The 20103-nt window shown below is 44.9% G+C and overlaps 1 protein-coding gene across 1 annotated transcript in view; it reads left to right on the forward strand.

Annotated features, from left to right (window-relative positions):
* Nucleotides 1–2989: 2989 nt before the first annotated feature.
* The window catches only part of LOC129820805 (glycerol kinase-like), a 28756-nt gene continuing 11642 nt past the window's right edge, over nucleotides 2990–20103 (forward strand). The window contains exons 1-6 of the mRNA XM_055877788.1: nucleotides 2990–3215; nucleotides 12729–12802; nucleotides 16198–16304; nucleotides 17598–17675; nucleotides 18224–18303; nucleotides 19467–19604. Coding sequence (XP_055733763.1) covers nucleotides 3129–3215; nucleotides 12729–12802; nucleotides 16198–16304; nucleotides 17598–17675; nucleotides 18224–18303; nucleotides 19467–19604 — 564 coding nt within the window. The 5' untranslated portion in view covers nucleotides 2990–3128. The remainder of the gene's footprint in view (nucleotides 3216–12728; nucleotides 12803–16197; nucleotides 16305–17597; nucleotides 17676–18223; nucleotides 18304–19466; nucleotides 19605–20103) is intronic.

Raw genomic sequence — 20103 nt, forward strand, 5'->3', positions numbered from 1 at the left:
TGTGGTCTGGTAGAGAGGGTGTGTGGTCTGGTAGAGAGGGTGTGTGGTCTGGTAGAGAGAGGGTGTGGTCTGGTAGAGAGAGGTGTGTGGTCTGGTAGAGAGAGGGGGTGGTCTGGTAGAGAGAGGGGGTGGTCTGGTAGAGAGGGTGTCTGGTCTGGTAGAGAGAGGGGGTGCGGTCTGGTAGAGAGGGTGTGGTCTGGTAGAGAGGGGGCGGTCTGGTAGAGAGGGTGTGTGGTCTAGTAGAGAGGGGGTGGTCTGGTAGAGAGGGTGTGTGGTCTGGTAGAGAGGGGGTGTGGTCTGGTAGAGAGGGTGTGTGGTCTGGTAGAGAGGGTGTGTGGTCTAGTAGAGAGGGTGTGGTCTGGTAGAGAGGGTGTGTGGTCTGGTAGAGAGGGGGTGTGGTCTGGTAGAGAGGGTGTGTGGTCTGGTAGAGAGGGTGTGTGGTCTGGTAGAGAGAGGGGGTGGTCTGGTAGAGAGAGGGGGTGGTCTGGTAGAGAGGGGGGGTGGTCTGGTAGAGAGAGGTGGTGGTCTGGTAGAGAGAGGGGGTGGTCTGGTAGAGAGGGTGTGTGGTCTGGTAGAGAGGGTGTGTGGTCTGGTAGAGAGGGTGTGTGGTCTGGTAGAGAGAGGGTGTGGTCTGGTAGAGAGAGGTGTGTGGTCTGGTAGAGAGAGGGGGTGGTCTGGTAGAGAGAGGGGGTGGTCTGGTAGAGAGGGTGTCTGGTCTGGTAGAGAGAGGGGGTGCGGTCTGGTAGAGAGGGTGTGGTCTGGTAGAGAGGGGGCGGTCTGGTAGAGAGGGTGTGTGGTCTAGTAGAGAGGGGGTGGTCTGGTAGAGAGGGTGTGTGGTCTGGTAGAGAGGGGGTGTGGTCTGGTAGAGAGGGTGTGTGGTCTGGTAGAGAGAGGGGGTGGTCTGGTAGAGAGAGGGGGTAGTCTGGTAGAGAGGGGGGGTGGTCTGGTAGAGAGAGGGGGTGGTCTGGTAGAGAGAGGGGGTGGTCTGGTAGAGAGGGTGTGTGGTCTGGTAGAGAGGGTGTGTGGTCTGGTAGAGAGGGTGTGTGGTCTGGTAGAGAGAGGGTGTGGTCTGGTAGAGAGAGGGGGTGGTCTGGTAGAGAGAGGGGGTGGTCTGGTAGAGAGAGGGGGTGGTCTGGTAGAGAGAGGGGGTGGTCTGGTAGAGAGGGTGTGTGGTCTGGTAGAGAGGGTGTGTGGTCTGGTAGAGAGAGGGTGTGTGGTCTGGTATAGAGGGTGTGTGGTCTGGTAGAGAGGGTGTGTGGTCTGGTAGAGAGGGTGTGTGGTCTGGTAGAGAGAGTGTGTGGTCTGGTAGAGAGAGGGTGTGTGGTCTGGTAGAGAGGGTGTGTGGTCTGGTAGAGAGGGTGTGTGGTCTGGTAGAGAGAGGGTGTGGTCTGGTAGAGAGGGTGTGTGGTCTGGTAGAGAGAGGGTGTGGTCTGGTAGAGAGAGGGGGTGGTCTGGTAGAGAGGGGGGTGGTCTGGTAGAGAGAGGGGGTGGTCTGGTAGAGAGAGGGGGTGGTCTGGTAGAGAGAGGGGGTGGTCTGGTAGAGAGGGTGTGTGGTCTGGTAGAGAGGGTGTGTGGTCTGGTAGAGAGGGTGTGTGGTCTGGTAGAGAGAGGGTGTGGTCTGGTAGAGAGAGGGTGTGGTCTGGTAGAGAGAGGGGGTGGTCTGGTAGAGAGAGGGTGTGGTCTGGTAGAGAGAGGGGGTGGTCTGGTAGAGAGAGGGGGTGGTCTGGTAGAGAGAGGGGGTGTGGTCTGGTAGAGAGGGTGTTGCACCTCTTGGACTCTTGACCTCTTGGTTTCTCTCATTACATAATTATTATCCAAGCTACTCCTGACCATTACACATAACCGAGACTATCACTGGCATCACATGATGCCATATTGTGTTACAGCACGTCTGATCAACTCCCACTGTTTCCACACAACTCTGAGTGTCATGATGATCTACTGCACCACAAGAGTTCAGATGAGAATTTCAATTCACAACGTTCCTTGCAAAGCTGTGGAATTATTCAAACACTCAACCACTCTGATAGATTTTAAACAATACAAAATGTTATATGTAATTCTGTAACATTATGAGGTTGTAATAATACGTTGACATTTTGAAAATGAGGATAATACCCTTTTAGTGTAAGAGCTGTTTGAAAAGATTTCAGCCTGCGGGATGGAGTTTTGGCCTGCCTGGTGACATCACCATTTTAATGGAAAACAATCACAGTACTTACTTAACGGTTACCCAGAAGTGCTTTGATATTGAGATGATAACAGTCGCATTGGACTTTTAAGCGAATCGCAATTATTTGCCATTGCACATCGGAAGCTGAGAGGCAGCAGATTCCTAACAGACCAAATATAAAGCTGTGGTCTAATTTTAGGGCTCTGGTTGTCCCTCTTTATCACACGGGGACTGTCAGACACAAGAATATACAGTCGGATCTATGATCACGTTCTATTAGTCCGATCCAACACAGACAACTACAGAATAAAGTTTTCTTCTGAAAAAGGGGATGGAGAGTGTGTCAATAAAATGTTGAGTAGTTTGAAGCTGCGCTTGTCTGTTAGTTTGCAGAGTTATAGTCTATGATAAGATACAGATGGAGCTCAAATAGCAGTTTTTGTGATTGATGATTGGACGTTTATATGTACAAATCACTGCTGGAAAACGAACCCACTGCCCCAGTGGGTAAAAAAGGGGGGTGACTTTTGATGCTTTTATGACAACTGGGAGTTCGGGGGGGATCGTGACGTCAGCGATCTTCAGATCGGAAGTCTAGAAAGATATCCGAGTTTCCGACTTCCAATTCCGAGTTGGATGACCATTCAGAATATTTTCCCCAGTTGTCTTCAATGGACTGACCTGTTTTAAATGCGGCATTTATCCCGGTGATTTAAACTCGTTGAACGTTTTTTTTTTCTTTGGACGTGCCCCCGGATTTGATTGGGCAGCACTAGGCCAACGCCTTCTGACAGCTCGTCAAACATAAACTTGCCACAACCGATAGGATTTTGTCAACGTCACTGGAAGGATTTTCGCATGGTCTCAACAGGACTGCCAGCAGTGGGTAATATAAAGCCGAACACCGGTTCACCGGCGTTTGTAGAAATTGATCACCACGAATACGAACAGAAGGATGTCCACAGCGGCTTACTCAGAGAAGATCACGATGGGGCCCCTGGTGGCAGCTATCGATCAAGGCACAAGCTCGACGAGGTTTCTGGTAAGTTTGCAACAAGCCTCTGAGTTATGAATGGATTGCGTTCTCCTGTTTAAAAAAAAAAAAAAAAAAAAAATCTTAAATGTAACTTCGTTTAATCTCCGAAAGTAATTATTTATCATGAGGACCATCAACAACTTGTGATTTAAAATTTATTTTTTAATTTAACCTTTATTTAAGTCAGTTAAGAACACATTCTTATTTACACTGACGGCCTTGTTCAGGGGCAGAACGACAGGTAAAAACCTTGTCAGCTCGGAGATTCGATCCAGCAACCTTCCGGTTACTACGCTCAACGCTCTAACCACTAGGCTACCTGCCGCCACAATACATACTCCAATGTTAGTCTCACCTTCCTGCAAATTGTTATTTTAAAAAATTAAATAATAATTGTTGAGTCACTTTTGAGGACACAAGCTGAAGTACAAATATGATTTAAAAAAAAAATGTATTCCCTATTTAATACTATGAATAAGGCTTGAAATTACTTTTTACTTTCTAAATATAGTATAATCAAATTGTAAAACCAACAAACCGTAAAATGTCACCTTCCTTACAACTGTAAAATACATGTGTATGTTTAGTGCTTCTACACCTGCATTGCTTTGCTGTTTGGGGTTTTAGGCTGGGTTTCTGTACAGCACTTTGAGATATCAGGCGACTTTATAAATGCATTTGATTTGATAGAAAATGTGCGTATTTTCTGACGGTATCTCTTAATCAAAACATCTGCCGCCACAACTGTGAACATCACACACAGCTGTGGCTTCCTGAACTCCAAACAAAGTGTTTTTGTTTCAAATCTATTTATAATTTTTTTTTGATTTAATGGCTATAAACTGATATCTGACTGTACTATAGTGATGAAACCACTCTCTCTCCTGCTGTGCTACGATTAGGATTTCAGGCATGTGCTAATTGTCAGTGGCTGTGAAGTAGGGTTCAGCCAGGAGTTGCTAGGCAATCGGAAGCACAAAGAAATATACTGCCGTATCCGTGGGAACCAGGGCTATTGCTCAATGCAAGCCATTTCCATCTACAGTGTCCACAGATCAGATTTATAGGTGAAAATGTCGGTCCGAACGGGAATCAGAACCACACAGGTCCACTTAACAAGGGACTTTACTTTTACATTTAAGTCATTTAGCAGACGCTCTTATCCAGAGCGACTTACAAATTGGTGCATTCACCTTATGATATGCAGTGGAACAGCCACTTTACAATATCCACTTTACACTTTACAATATCCACATATCCCTACCGGCCAAACCCTCCCTAACCCGGACCTGGACGACGCTAAGCCAATTGTGCGTCGCCCCACGGACCTCCCGGTCGCAGCCAGCTGCAGCAGAGCCTGGGCATGAACCCAGAGACTCTGGTGGCGCAGCTAGCACTGCGATGCAGTGCTCTAGACCACTGCGCCACCCGGGAGATTTTACATACGGTTAGGGTTCCCACACACTGAGTGGACAAAACATTAGGAGCAGTTGCTCTTTCCATGACATAGACTGGCCAGGTGAATCCAGGTGAAAGCTATGATCCCTTATGAATATCACCTTCAAAACAGGTGTAGATGAAGGGGAGGAGACCGGGTTAAAGAAGGATTTTCTTTTAGCGTTGAGACATGGATTGTGTGTGTGCCATTTTTAGAGGGGGAATGGGCAAGACAAAATATTTAAGTGCCATTGAACGAGGTGTGATAGTAGGTGTCAGGCGCACCGCTGGATTTTTCACGCTCAACCGTTTCCCATGTGTGTCAAGAATGGTCCACCACCCAAAGGACATCCAGCCAACTTGACACAACTGTGGGGAGCATTGGAGTCACCATCCCTGTGGAAACGCTTTCGACACCTTGTACGGCCAAGCGTTCTTAATGTTTTGAACACTCAGTGTATTTCCATGTTTCTACAGCTCTTGTTTACAGAAAACAGACGAATGAGAGTGGACTACTTGTGCTAATTCGCTATCTGAGTCTCTGAACACGTGTGTGTGTGTGTGTGTGTGTGTGTGTGTGTGTGTGTGTGTGTGTGTGTGTGTGTGTGTGTGTGTGTGTGTGTGTAAAATTGAAGACAGACACAACAAACGTGTTGTCACTGAAAAATACTGTCAGCTGCAACCTACAGTAACCTGTTTTGAAACAGTCAGCATAAGTGTGTATTTTCGCATTTGTGAAAAATATTTTGGGATGTGAAATGAAAGTATAGGGATTTTGTTACTAGAATCGTACTGAAATTGAGAATCGATTCACGTTTAGATGGAGGATTTGGCTGTTTTGGCTTCCACAGCCAATTCACCATTGACAGAACACGTCCTTGGACGATAAGGAGTAACATTAGGCTTCCATAGTCCAATATTGGGCTAGGGTCGGACAGTCTTCCTGTGTAGATTAAGACACCACGGAGCCGGAGCAAGATATGGCTCGGAAAACATACTTCAATCCAGGGATGAGAAATGTGTTGTCCTCTGAATTGTCCCATTATCTCAACTGTTACACCAAGAAGATTGAACAACTGCTAGTTGTTCAACCAGTAAACTGCTGTTTTCGTCCTCATGCTTGGTACCAGAAGCCACAGCAGCCATTTTAGAACGGCAGTGTCAGCCAATCAGCTCCTTTTGTTGTTCAACGGGACATTCCATAATGGCTGCTGTGGCTACTGCTAGTTAGCATGAGGACGAACACAGCAGTTTACTTAACATATTAGATAAAGGTGTCGATTTAACCTCTTGTTTTTTGAAAATTATTTCTAAGGTCCTTATGCCTCCAAAACCAAGCGACGCTTAATGAACGGGCGGCAGGTAGGCTAGTGGTTAGAATGTTGGGAAGGTAGGTAGCTAGTGGTTAGAGTGTTGGGAAGGCAGGTAGCTAGTGGTTAGAGTGTTGGGAAGGCAGGTAGGCTAGTGGTTAGAGTGTTGGGAAGGCAGGTAGCTAGTGGTTAGAGTGTTGGGAAGGCAGGTAGGCTAGTGGTTAGAATGTTAGGTAGGCTAGTGGTTAGAATGTTGGGAAGGCAGGTAGCTAGTGGTTAGAATGTTGGGAAGGCAGGTAGCTAGTGGTTAGAATGTTGGGAAGGCAGGTAGCTAGTGGTTAGAATGTTGGGAAGGCAGGTAGCTAGTGGTTAGAGTGTTGGGAAGGCAGGTAGCTAGTGGTTAGAGTGTTGGGAAGGCAGGTAGGCTAGTGGTTAGAATGTTAGGTAGGCTAGTGGTTAGAATGTTGGGAAGGCAGGTAGCTAGTGGTTAGAATGTTGGGAAGGCAGGTAGCTAGTGGTTAGAATGTTGGGAAGGCAGGTAGCTAGTGGTTAGAATGTTGGGAAGGCAGGTAGCTAGTGGTTAGAGTGTTGGGAAGGCAGGTAGCTAGTGGTTAGAGTGTTGGGAAGGCAGGTAGGCTAGTGGTTAGAGTGTTGGGAAGGCAGGTAGGCTAGTGGTTAGAGTGTTGGGAAGGCAGGTAGGCTAGTGGTTAGAGTGTTGGGAAGGCAGGTAGGCTAGTGGTTAGAGTGTTGGGAAGGCAGGTAGGCTAGTGGTTAGAGTGTTGGGAAGGCAGGTAGGCTAGTGGTTAGAGTGTTGGGAAGGCAGGTAGGCTAGTGGTTAGAGTGTTGGGAAGGCAGGTAGGCTAGTGGTTAGAGTGTTGGGAAGGCAGGTAGCTAGTGGTTAGAGTGTTGGGAAGGCAGGTAGCTAGTGGTTAGAGTGTTGGGAAGGCAGGTAGGCTAGTGGTTAGAGTGTTGGGAAGGCAGGTAGGCTAGTGGTTAGTGTTGGGCCAGTAACAGAAAAGTTGCTGGATGCAATCCCTGAGCTGACAAGGTAAAAATCTGTTGTTCTGAAGACACGTTTCAGTTGAAAGCATTCATTTGTACAACTGACTAGGTACCCCCCCCCCCTTTTCCTTAATGTTCAGACAGTGTCGCAGCTCTTAACAAACCCCCCCCCCCCCCCCCCCCCCCCACCACCACCCCTACAGAAGACTCCTTCATCCAGTGACTTGTGTGTTATATAATGGGAGTCATGATTTAAGGGCAAGTCTGACCCTGTCCGACCCTAGTCCCACTGTAAGTAGGTTTGATGTAGATAGTCATTCTTAAAGAAGGTCTCTGATCTCTCACCATTGACCACTACCTTGGTGGCAGCACTGGGATAACACCCCCCCCCCCTTACTGTAACACCCCACCCCCTTACTGTTTCACTTGTCTTGGTTAAACAAGAAGCTGTCCGTTTCTGTAGAAGGTGTTGCATTTTTTGACTCGTGAGGTAAATATCCAGTATTCCAAGCGACATGAGTTCTGGACATCCAGTCTTGGACAATGTTTCTAACTCTCGCCAAAGTGTGTGTGTAACATGTAGCCTACACATGAACTACTATCCTATGGGTGAGAGGTCAAGCACTCCTTTTTCAAGTGGTCATAGAGGACAGGAGTCCAGCTGGTCCCTGGCTATTTAAACATGTCAAAACAACGAAGTAACACGTTAATGAATTATTGATGAACATAACACACCTTCAGTGTCTGGGGAAAACCTGACAATCTAAACCGCTATGCAATTGTCTTTCCCGGACTGTAAAACAATACAAATTACATATGTTGTGTAATTTGTTAGATATTACTTGTTAGATTATTACTGCACTGTCGGAACTAGAAGCACAAGCATTTTGTTTACACCCGCAATAACATCTGCTAATCGCGTGTATGTGACCAATAACATTTTAATTTGCTTTAGTGATTATTTCAAATGAGCATTACTTTTCACACTATTTTATTCATTCTGTAAATTCCCATTGTATCTACTGCTGAGGACAGTCATCCATCTCTGAGGTAAGTGCTTGTCCTGCAGTTATGTAACACCCGACAGTCGTGCCAAACAAAGCAGACATTGTTTATCTGTCAACATTGTTGCTTGGCATGATAAGTGTAAAACAAAAAAAAGAATGTGAAATGTCAGATTAATAATAGTAGAGAATTATTTATTTCAGTTTTTATTTCTTTCATCACATTCCCAGTGGGTCAGAAGTTTACATGCACTGAATTAGTATTTGGTAGCATTGCCGTTAAATTGTTTAACTTGGGTCAAATGTTGCGGGTAGCCTTCCACAAGCTTCCCACAATAAGTTGGGTGAATTTTGGCCCATTCCTCCTGACAGAGCTGGTGTAACTGAGTCAGGTTTGTAGGCCTCCTTGCTCGCACACTCTTTTTCAGTTCTGCCCACACATTTTCTATAGGATTGAGGTCAGGGCTTTGTGATGGCCACTCCAATACCTTGACTTTGTTGTCCTTAGGCCATTTTGCCACAACGTTGGAAGTATGCTTGGGGTCATTGTCCATTTGGAAGACCCATTTGCGACCAAGCTTTAACTTCCTGACTGATGTCTTGAGCTGTTGCTTCAATATATCCACATAATTTTCTTTCCCCATGATGCCATCTATTTTGTGAAGTGCACCAGTCCCTCCTGCAGCAAAGCACCCCCACAACATGATGCTGCCACCCCCGTGCTTCACGGTTGGGATGGTGTTCTTCGGCTTGCAAGCCTCCCCCTTTTTCCTCCAAACATAACGATGGTCATTATGGGCAAACAGTTCTATTTTTGTTACATCAGACCAGAGGACATTTCTACAAAAAGTATGATCTTTGTCCCCATGTGCAGTTGCAAACCGTAGTCTGGCTTTTTTTATGGCAGTTTTGGAGCAGTGGCTTCTTCCTTGCTGAGTGACCTTTCAGATTATGTTGATATAATACTAATTTTACTGTGGATATCGATACTTTTGTACCTGTTTCTTCCAGGATTTTCACAATGTCCTTTGCTGTTCTGGGATTGATTTGCACTTTTTGCAGCAAAGTACATTCATCTCTAGGAGACAACCTTCCTGAGCGGTATTACGGCTGCGTTGTCCCATGGTGTTTATCCTTGCGTACTATTGTTTGTACAGATGAACGTGGTACCTTCAGGCATTTGGAAATTGCTCCCAAGGATGAACCAGACTTGTGGAGGTCTACACTTTTTTTTTTCTCGGGTCTTGGCTGATTTCTTTAGATTTTCTCATGATGTCAAGCAAAGAGGCAGAGTTTGAAGGTAGGCCTTGAAATACCTCCACAGGTACACCTCCAATTGACTCAAATTATGTCAATTAGCTTATCAGAAGGTTGTAAAGCCATGACATCATTTTCTGGTATTTTCCAAGCTGTTTATAGGCACAGTCGACTTAGTGTATGTAAACTTCTGACTAGTCAAATCATATTCATGGCTTTTTGAAAAGAGCTCACAGAGCTTGTTTCTTCATTCACAGCTGTCCCACAGTGTTATTTATGAAGATGAGATGTTAACCCTTCACACTCCTACCTGTATGTGGGGTGAAAAATGGCAGATTTTGTCATTTTAATAAGCTCCTAAATCGGAACACAGTGGCTGAACAGTAACATTCTATATATGACATCAGAGCTCAGGGTCTCTGCTTCACAGCACTGTGTGGGTTTTGCCGGACAGACGTTCTAAACTTGAGCACGGCGTACAACAACAAGTTGCCCCCATCCCTCCCGCTAATTGGGGAAACATTTACAAAAAAAAATTGATGTCTGAGTAAGGGGAAATGCTGTAAATTACAATGACTCTATGTATTTTGAAAGATGATACGTTGAGGATTATAATAAATACCGCGTTGAGGTCATACAAGCAAGCCATACACCTGTTGAGTCCAAATGTGCACTTTAATCATATAACATCATACATCTCATGGAATATACAGTAAATCTCATAATATACAGTATCCAAGTTTATGATCACTGTTTGATGTACATTTACAAGGATGACATGGAGTTTATACCCTATGTTGTCATGAACAAAATGAGCCTATGTTTGTTGTATTGTGAAGAATATTTGCTGCGGACCACACATCTGAATTGCGTTCCATCAATGTGCACAAAAAAATGACGATCTGCTTCTCTGAATTGCCTTGTGAAAGCCTAACGCACTGTAAGATCATATTTAAAAAAAAAAATTTAGCTACTCATGTTGGCAATAGAAAAAGCGTTTGAAACGATGCCCACTTGACCCAGACTGTGATTTATATAATGGCTGTTTCTGGGAGGGCGTAAACAACAACAGTAATTGTGCGATGTCGTGGTGCGCACTTTTTCGTTCCGAACAACTACAGGTGTGTTCCTCAACGGCACAGAGAGCTCAACAAAAACACCTTCTAGTTGAAGACTCTTCTTTGAGTCATAAAAGTGCGTTGAAATGATTTAGGAACTGTGGACAAAAACCCGGGGTTTGACCTCTTATTCAAACCCTTGTATATGTTTTGTCTTATGTTGCCCTTTACCCTACATTTTCCAGGAATATTCTTATCATGTTACTGAATGTATTTTCAGTTTTAATTATCAACAAATACGGCTATAAGTTCAGTGAATGTAAAATCAAGTGTCTTCTTGTCAACCTGTTGCGTCCTCGCCTTTTTTTTTGCCGTAATCTCCAAACTGTTCCCCTTTTTTTAATTGCTACCACGCATATATTTTTTTGTGTTAAACATTTCAATGTAGCCCTATCCATAGTGTTAGGGGTGTAAGGAACATTTCACCATCTTTGAACTTCCTGTTCATCGTCTCCAGTACCTCTTCAACAGCAGCATATGAGAAAATCACGTGTTTCTATGTTTTGTAGTAAAAAAAAAAGAGGAAGTTTTGTGTTTCTAATGACATCATCGATGTGCGTCATGTGACTTGAACCAATTATGAGCAGGAATTGCCTACTAATTGGTTGCCATTGGAAACACTTATCTTTTTGACTATAAAACATAGAAACGTGCTATTTTCACATGTTGGGGATGTGCTGGAAATGTTTATTTTTAAAGCAATACAGACCAAATGTAACATCCATAATGTTTTTTTTGTATCTTCTTAACTATGTCTGTAAAGTTTTCATCATGGTTTTATATAGTCCATAATGAGTTTCTCTTGTTAATGTGATGGATATTGATTTAGCTTCGGAATGCGGAATGTTCTGATGTGTGGTCTTCAGACTGTTACAGAACCGATTGTTGAACTCTTGAAAATTATGTCGAAGATTATCTTGGAAAATATATGCTTAAATGCTTTTCTCATACGTGATAGTACTGTTTTTTAAAAAATTGATATATATATATTTTTTACATTTATTTGGATATTTTTTTGATAGTAAGATAAGTGTTCATAAACAATATGTGAATCGTCCTGGAGCGGGATCTAAATTAACCATTTTCGTTGGTAGCACTGGTGCAAAAGTTAGGAGCACAACATATAATCTAGGAGCGCCAGAATTTCGATCTATTTTTAATTGATTGAGATATAGCATATTGGGCCTAGATGAATCCTATACTGAACAAAAACATAAAACGCAACATGTGAAGTGTTGGTTTCATGAGCTGAAATAAAAAATCCCAGAAATGTTCCAGACGCACAAAGTTTATTGATCTCAAATTTTGTCCAGATTTTATTTTTAAAATAAATGTTTACATCCTTGTTCGTGAGCATTTCTCTTTTGCCAAGATAATCCATCCACCTGACAGGTGTGGCATATCAAGAAGCTGATTAAACAGCATGATAATTACACAGGTGCACCTTGTGCTGGGGACTGCTGGAATGTCCATCAGAGCTGTTGTGATAAAATTGAATGTTTATTTCTCGACCCTAAGCCTCCTCCAATGTCTTTTTCAAGAATCTGGCAGTATGTCCAACTGGCCTCAAAATTGCAGACCACTTTAACGGCGTTCTGTGGGTGAGCGGTTTGCTGACGTCAACGTTATGAGCAGAGTGCCCCGTGGTGGCAGTGGGCTTATGGTATGGCTCGGCATAAACTACGGACATTGGACACAATCGCATTTTATCGATAGCAATTTGAATGCACAGAGATACCGTGATGAGATCCTGAGGCCCATTGTCGTGCCATTCATCCTCCGCCATCTCCTCATGTTTCAGCATGATAATGCACGGCCCCGTGTCGCAAGGATCTCTACACAATTCCTAGAAGCTGAAAATGTCTCAGTTCTTCCATGGCCTGCATACACACCAGACATGTCACCCATTGAGCATGTTTGGGATGCTCTGGATCGACGTGTAGGACAGCGTGTTCCAGTTCCCTCCAATATCTAGCAACGTTGCGCAGCCATTGAAGAGGAGTGGGACAACATTCTTTGTGGCCACAAAGAGCCCTCATCAACTCTAAGTGAAGGAGATGTGTTGTGCTGCATGAGGCAAATGGTCACACCAGATACTGACTGGTTTACTGATCCACACCCCTACCTTTTTTTGATACTTATTTTTTTTTTAAGTGTGTGACCAACCGATTCACATCTGTATTCCCAGTCGTGAAATCCATAGATTAGGGTCTAAATAATGTATTTTAATTTACTGATTTTCCTTATGAACTGTAAATCGGTGTTATCATTTGAAATTGTTGCAGGTCACTTTTTAAAAATATATTTTTTGTTCAGTATAGCTCTTTTATTTTTATTTTTAAAGATCACTTGCACAGTAGGAACCACTCTAACTCTGTCTCCTTTCCTCAGGTGTTCAATTCTAAAACGGCAGAGCTGCTTAGTCATCACCAGGTTGGGATAAAGCAGAGTTTCCCTAAAGAGGGGTGAGTGCCCACACCTGACATCACATTGCAATACAGTCCGCTTGCAAGGCCCAGTACCAATACTTTTATGAGCATGCCTTCTATTCTCCTCACCTTTTTTTATTTATTTAACCTTTATTTAAACTAGACAAGTCAGTTAAGAACAAATTCTTATTTATAAATGACAGCCTACTGGGGAACAATGGGTTAACTGCCTTGTTCAGGGGGCAGAACGATAGATTTTAACCTTGTCAGCTCGGGGGATTCGATCTAGCAACCTTTCGGTTACTAGTCCAATGCTCTAGGCTACCTGCCGCCACCCTTCTGGGGTGAATTCGGCTCCAGGATTGGTCCGTGATGACAGGAAGAATGGAAAGAGGGAAATCTGTAAGGTGGATCTTTTATGAGTGTGTCAACATTTACCAAATCCCCTCCCTGGGTTGAGTCAATACTGAGTACTAAGAACTGAGGTTACACTTTAATGAAGAGGTTCCCCCCCCCCCCCCTTAGCTGGATGCATGAGCTGTCAGAGTCCAATGTCCAGGGCTTATTTACATTAGACAGATATTGGTGTTCTATTGGCTACACAGACGGTGGGGTTCTGTGGGCTAGGCGGACGGTGGGGTTCTGTTGGCTAGGCGGGCGGTGGGGTTCTGTTGGCTAGGCGGACGGTGGGGTTCTGTTGGCTAGGCGGGCGGTGGGGTTCTGTTGGCTAGGCGGGCGGTGGGGTTCTGTTGGCTAGGCGGACGGTGGGGTTCTGTGGGCTAGGCGGGCGGTGGGGTTCTGTGGGCTAGGCGGGCGGTGGGGTTCTGTTGGCTAGGCGGGCGGTGGGGTTCTGTTGGCTAGGCGGGCGGTGGGGTTCTGTTGGCTAGGCGGGCGGTGGGGTTCTGTTGGCTAGGCGGGCGGTGGGGTTCTGTTGGCTAGGCGGGCGGTGGGGTTCTGTTGGCTAGGCGGGCGGTGGGGTTCTGTTGGCTAGGCGAGCGGTGGGGTTCTGTTGGCTAGGCGAGCGGTGGGGTTCTGTTGGCTAGGCGAGCGGTGGGGTTCTGTTGGCTAGGCGAGCGGTGGGGTTCTGTTGGCTAGGCGGGCGGTGGGGTTCTGTTGGCTAGGCGAGCGGTGGGGTTCTGTTGGCTAGGCGGGCGGTGGGGTTCTGTGGGCTAGGCGGGCGGTGGGGTTCTGTGGGCTAGGCGGGCGGTGGGGTTCTGTGGGCTAGGCGGACGGTGGGGTTCTGTGGGCTAGGCGGACGGTGGGGTTCTGTGGGCTAGGCGGACGGTGGGGTTCTGTGGGCTAGGCGGGCGGTGGGGTTCTGTGGGCTAGGCGGACGGTGGGGTTCTGTGGGCTAGGCGGACGGTGGGGTTCTGTGGGCTAGGCGGACGGTGGTGTTCTGTGGGCTAGGCGGACGGTGGGGTTCTGTGGGCTAGGCGGACGGTGGGGTTCTGTGGGCTAGGCGGGCGGTGGGGTTCTGTGGGCTAGGCGGACGGTGGTGTTCTGTGGGCTAGGCGGGCGGTGGGGTTCTGTGGGCTACTGAAGCTTTATTTGGGAAACTTACAGTGCATTCGTAAAGTTACGTTACAGCCTTATTCTAAAATTGATTAAATTGTCCCCCATCAATCTACACACAATACCTCAATAATGACAAAGCAAAAACAGGTGACATTTTTAGAAAAATCAAAACCATGATATTACATTTACATAAGTATTCAGACCCTTTACTCAGTACTTTGTTGAAGCACCTTTGGCAGTGATTACAGCCTCAAGTATTTCTTGGGTATGACGCTACAAGCTTGGCACACCTGTATTTGGTGAGTTTCTCCCATTCTTCTCTGCAGATCCTCAAGCTCTGTCACGTTGGATGGGGAGCGTTGCTGCACAGCTATTTTCAGGTCTCTCCAGAGATGTTCAAATCCAGGCTCTGGCTGGGCCACTCAAGGACATTCAGAGTCTTGTCCCGAAGCCACTCCTGCATTGTCTTGGCTGTGTGCTTAAACTCGTTGTCTGTTGGAAGGTGAACCTTCACCCCAGTCTGAGGCCCTGAGTGCTCTGGAGCAGGTTTTCATCAAGGACCTCTCTGTACTTTGCTCCGTTCATCTTTCCCTCGATCCTGACTAGTCTCCCAGTCTCTGCCGCTGAAAAACATCCACACAGCATGATGCTGCAACCACCATGCTTCACCGTAGGGATGGTGCCAGGTTTCCACCAGATGTGACGCTTGGCATTCAGGCCAAAGAGTTCAGTCTCGGTTTCATCAGACCAGAGAATCTTGTTTCTCATGGTCAGAGTCCTTTAGGGGCCTTTTAGCAAACTCCAGCGGCCTGTCATGTGCCTTTTACTGAGGAGTGACTTCTGTCTGGCCATTCTGACATAAAGGCCTGATTGGTGGAGTGCTGCAGAGATGGGTTTTCCTTCTGGAAAGTTCTCCATTCTCCACAGAGGAACTCTGGAGCTCTGTCAGAGTGACCATCAGGTTCTTGGTCACCTCCCTTGTCCAAGGCCCTTCTACCCCGATTACTCAGTTTGGCCTGGTGACCAGCTCTAGGATGAGTTTAGGTGGTTCCCAACTTCTTCCATTTTTAAGAATGATGGAGGCCACTGTTCTTGGGGACCTTCAATTTTGTGGAAATGTTTTGGTATCCTTCCCCAGATCTGTACCTTGACATCATCCTTTCTCAGAGCTCTATTGACAATTGCTTCGACCTCTTGGCTTGGTTTTTGCTCTGAAATGCACTGTCAACTGTGGGACCTTTTTATATAGGTGTGTATTTCCAATCATGTCCAATCAATTGAATTTACCACAGGTGGACTCCAAGTTGCAGAAACATCTCAAGAATGATCAATGGAAACAGGAAGCACCTGAGCTCAATTTCGAGTTTCATAGCAAAGCGTCTGAATACTTATTTAAATAAGGTATTTCTGTTTTTTTAATTTGAATACATTTGCCCAAAATTCTTAAACCTGTTTTTGCTCCGTCATTATCGGGTATTGTGTGTAGATTGATGAAAAAAATAAAATAAAAATCTTGAATAAATTTTAGAATAAGGTTGGAATGTAACAAAATGTGGAGAATGGGTCTGAATACTTTCCCAAATGCCTTGTATGCAGAGGAACTACTATTCATTATGGACCTGGGTACTTTTGGAAAGACTCTTTGACCGGGTCAGGACCTTTAAAAAAAAAAATACTTGTCTTTTGACCCTGACGAGGACCAGTAGAAAAGAGGGGAATTTGACCACGTACGAGTGAAAGACTAAGTGCCAGTAACTGTTGAACAGTGATCATCAGGGATCGAACGCACAACCACAAAGCTGAAATATGACACTTGTCATTCCATATTTTCACCAGGTTCGTTCTCTGAAATGCTACTTTCGAACACTGGTAAAACCTTTTCTAACACTTAGTTGAACTGTGTGTGTGTGTGTCAGCTGGGTAGAAGAAGACCCTAAGGAGATTCTTCAGTCAGTCTATGAGTGTATGGAGAGGACCTGTGAGAAGCTCGGCCAGCTCAACATAGACATCTCCAACATTAAAGGTACAGTGGTGTGTGTGTGTGTTTATGTACATGTATGTGTATATATAGTGGGGAGAACAAGTATTTGATACACTGCCGATTTTTTTGTTGTTGCAGGTTTTCCTACTTACAAAGCATGTAGAGGTCTGTAATTTTTATCATAGGTACACTTCAACTGTGAGAGACGGAATCTAAAACAAAAATCCAGAAAATCACATTGTAAGATTTTTTTAACATCAAACACTTCTTCTCCCCAGTGTATATTAGTGCCTTCAGAAATGATTCACACCCCTGGACTTTGTCCACATTTTGTTGTTACAGCCTGAATTGAAAATGGATTACATATTAAATGTATTCATATTGTTTTGTCACTGACCTACACACAATACCCTATAATGTCAGTGGAATTATATTTTTCAAAATGTTTATATATTAATTACAAATTAAAAGCTGAAATATATTGAGTCAATAAGTATTCAACCCCTTTGTTATGACAAGGAGTCTAAATATGTTCAGCAGTAAAAATGTGCTTTACACATCACATAATGAGTTGTGTGGACTCACTCTGTGTGTAATAATAATGTTTAACATGGTTTTTGAATGACCACCTCATCTCTGTACCCCACACATACAATTATCTGTAAGGTCGAACAGTGAATTTCAAACAGATTCAACCACAAAGACCAGGGAGGTTTTCCAACACCTCGCAAAGAAGGGCACCTATTGGTAGATGGGTAAATATAAAGAAGGGCACCTATTGGTAGATGGGTAAATATAAAGAAGGGCACCTATTGGTAGATGGGTAAATATAAAGAAGGGCACCTATTGGTAGATGGGTAAATATAAAGAAGGGCACCTATTGGTAGATGGGTAAATATAAAGAAGGGCACCTATTGGTAGATGGGTAAATGTTGCACAATCCAGGTGTGTAAAGCTCACAGAGACTTACCCAGAAAGCCTCACAGCTGTAATCACAGCCAAAGGTACTTCTACAATGTATTGAGTCACGAGTGCGAATACTTATCTGAATTAGATAATGATGTATTTAATTTTCAAAAGAAATTGCAAACATTTCTAAAAACATGTTTTGACTTTGTCGTTATGGGATTTTGTGTGTGTGTGTGTGTGTGTGTGTGTGTGTGTGTGTGTGTGTGTGAAAAATAATCTATATAATCCATTTTGAGTTCAGGCTGTAACACAAGTCAAGGGGTAGGAAAACTCTCTTGTACCTACAGTGGTTCTCAGGACTCCATTGAATGCAGCAGGGGATGTGTGGGTTGTTTGTTTACCATATTTTTGTTTGTGTTTACCCAGCTGTCGGCGTGACCAATCAGAGAGAGACTACGCTGGTTTGGGACAAAGAGACAGGGGAACCGCTCTACAATGCCATTGGTGGGTATTACCAAGCTCATTGGTAGTCACAAACGTATGTGCCAGAAAGTACGGGGTCACCGTCCCCATTTTAGAAGACTATGGAAAGGAACAGTCTGTTAACTTTTTTAGGGATCAGAGTTCTAATTCAGTCGTAGGTTTAGGAACCAGTCCAATTCATTGGCTTGGACACACACACTTTTTTTCCAGTCTGACTCAACCAGCTACCCTCAGCCTCCCCAGTCGCTCCCTCAAACCTCCACACAGATCCTTACTGTAACTCAACTTAGTACATCCTAAAGTTGTGTCATGTGGGAAACTACACAGCACATGGCCAGATTGCATAACCATCATCCAGTAGCATTGTTGTAATACCATTGTTGTGACACCTTCCCCCCCAGCTCCAGGAAGTAGTGTAGGATGTCAATACCAACAGTCGTGCTTTTCATTCTGCCAGTTCCACCACTGTCTGTCTATTGTTGAACATTGTAAGATACAGTGTGTGTGTGTTTTATAATATATTATCTCTGGGTGATTTTTAACTCTTTGTGTCCTGGTTATCCCTGCAGTTTGGCTGGACCTGCGTACACAGTCCACAGTGGAGAGGCTGATCAACAGCACTCCGGGAAAGAACAAGAACCATTTGAAGGTAAGAGGAGAGCCCTGTCCCAAACCAACCCCTAAGGTAAGAGGAGAGCCCTGTCCCAAACCAACCCCTAAGGTAAGAGGAGAGCCCTGTCCCAAACCAACCCCTAAGGTAAGAGGAGAGCCCTGTCCCAAACCAACCCCTAAGGTAAGAGGAGAGCCCTGTCCCAAACCAACCCCTAAGGTAAGAGGAGAGCCCTGTCCCAAACCAACCCCTAAGGTAAGAGGAGAGCCCTGTCCCAAACCAACCCCTAAGGTAAGAGGAGAGCCCTGTCCCAAACCAACCCCTAAGGTAAGAGGAGAGCCCTGTCCCAAACCAACCCCTAAGGTAAGAGGAGAGCCCTGTCCCAAACCAACCCCTAAGGTAAGAGGAGAGCCCTGTCCCAAACCAACCCCTAAGGTAAGAGGAGAGCCCTGTCCCAAACCATCCCCTAAACCAGGGGTGGGCAACTCCTCCAGGGCCTGATTGGTGTCACACTTTCCCCCTCCATCTTCATGCAAACACAGCTGATTTTAAACTAATTGCATTCTAAACTGAAGATCGTGATTAGGTGATTATTGGAGTCACACTTTTCCCCTCCATCTTCATGCAAACACAGCGGATTTTAAACTAATTGCATTCTAAACTGAAGATCGTGATTTAGGTGATTATTGGAATCAGGTGTGTTAGCTGGGGACCTGGGGGAGAAACTGTGACACTAATCAGGACCTCGAGGATTGGAATTGCCCACCCCTTCCCTAGAGTCTACTTCATAGCCCCTATCCCACCACTGACCCTAGCCTATAGGCACCTGTGGGGATGAGAAGATTAGGTGTTAGGTGTGAACAATCTGACACATCTTTACCGTAATCTCTGATGGGTGACATCAACCCACCTTGGTCATCACATTTTATTATTTCTCTACCACTCTCTCTCTTTTTCTCTCCCTTTCTCTCTCCCTTCATTTTTACTTGTTAACATTTTTAAATGTTAACCTTTTTATTTAACTAGGCAAGTTAGTTAAGAACAGATTCTTATTTCCAATGACGGCCTACACACCTCGGCCAAACCCGGACGACGCTGGGCCAATTGTGCGCCACCCTATGGGACACCCAATCACAGCCGAATGTGATACAGCCTCTATCTCTCCATCTCTTTCTTATTCTCTCCATCTATCTCGTCCCCAGCACAAGACCGGTCTGCCCATCAGTACATACTTCAGTGCTGTGAAGCTGCGTTGGCTCATGGATAACGTAGAGGAGGTCGCTGAGGCTATCCTGACAAACAGAGCCATGTTCGGCACTGTCGACTCCTGGCTTATCTGGGTAAGACTGGGCCCAAAGCGAACCCTACATTGAGATTTTAGGACTCAGACCTGTTGTAAAACTGCACACGTGAATGAGCTTTATTTGCTGTATCTATTGGAATTAGGCCAGTTTCTAAAAGAAAGCACAAATTTGATCAAATGTTTTTAGAGGTGTTGACAGAATTTTAATATTCTGCAAAAGACCGTTTCTGAAAGGGGAAAAAAGTGGCAAATTTTTGTATAAAAAAATAAATAAAAAAATAAAAAAATAAAATAATTTGTACTGGGCTGGTACAAAAACCTGCACAGGTACTCCGGATCGGAGTTGGTGATCAGTTCCTGTTCGGATTGTTAATCTGTGATAAATGATCAATCATCCAGATGATTGATTTGACAGTTTTAAAGACACAGAGGATCTACATTTTTTAAAAACTTGTCCAGGGATGACTCAAATTCAAGACTTATTTCCATAGTGGTTCTGTATCAACATGTTTATAATTAATGATCTTCTGTGGCGG

This window comes from Salvelinus fontinalis, chromosome 23, assembly GCF_029448725.1.
Source record: "Salvelinus fontinalis isolate EN_2023a chromosome 23, ASM2944872v1, whole genome shotgun sequence".
In the NCBI taxonomy this organism is placed as follows: Eukaryota; Metazoa; Chordata; class Actinopteri; order Salmoniformes; family Salmonidae; genus Salvelinus; species Salvelinus fontinalis.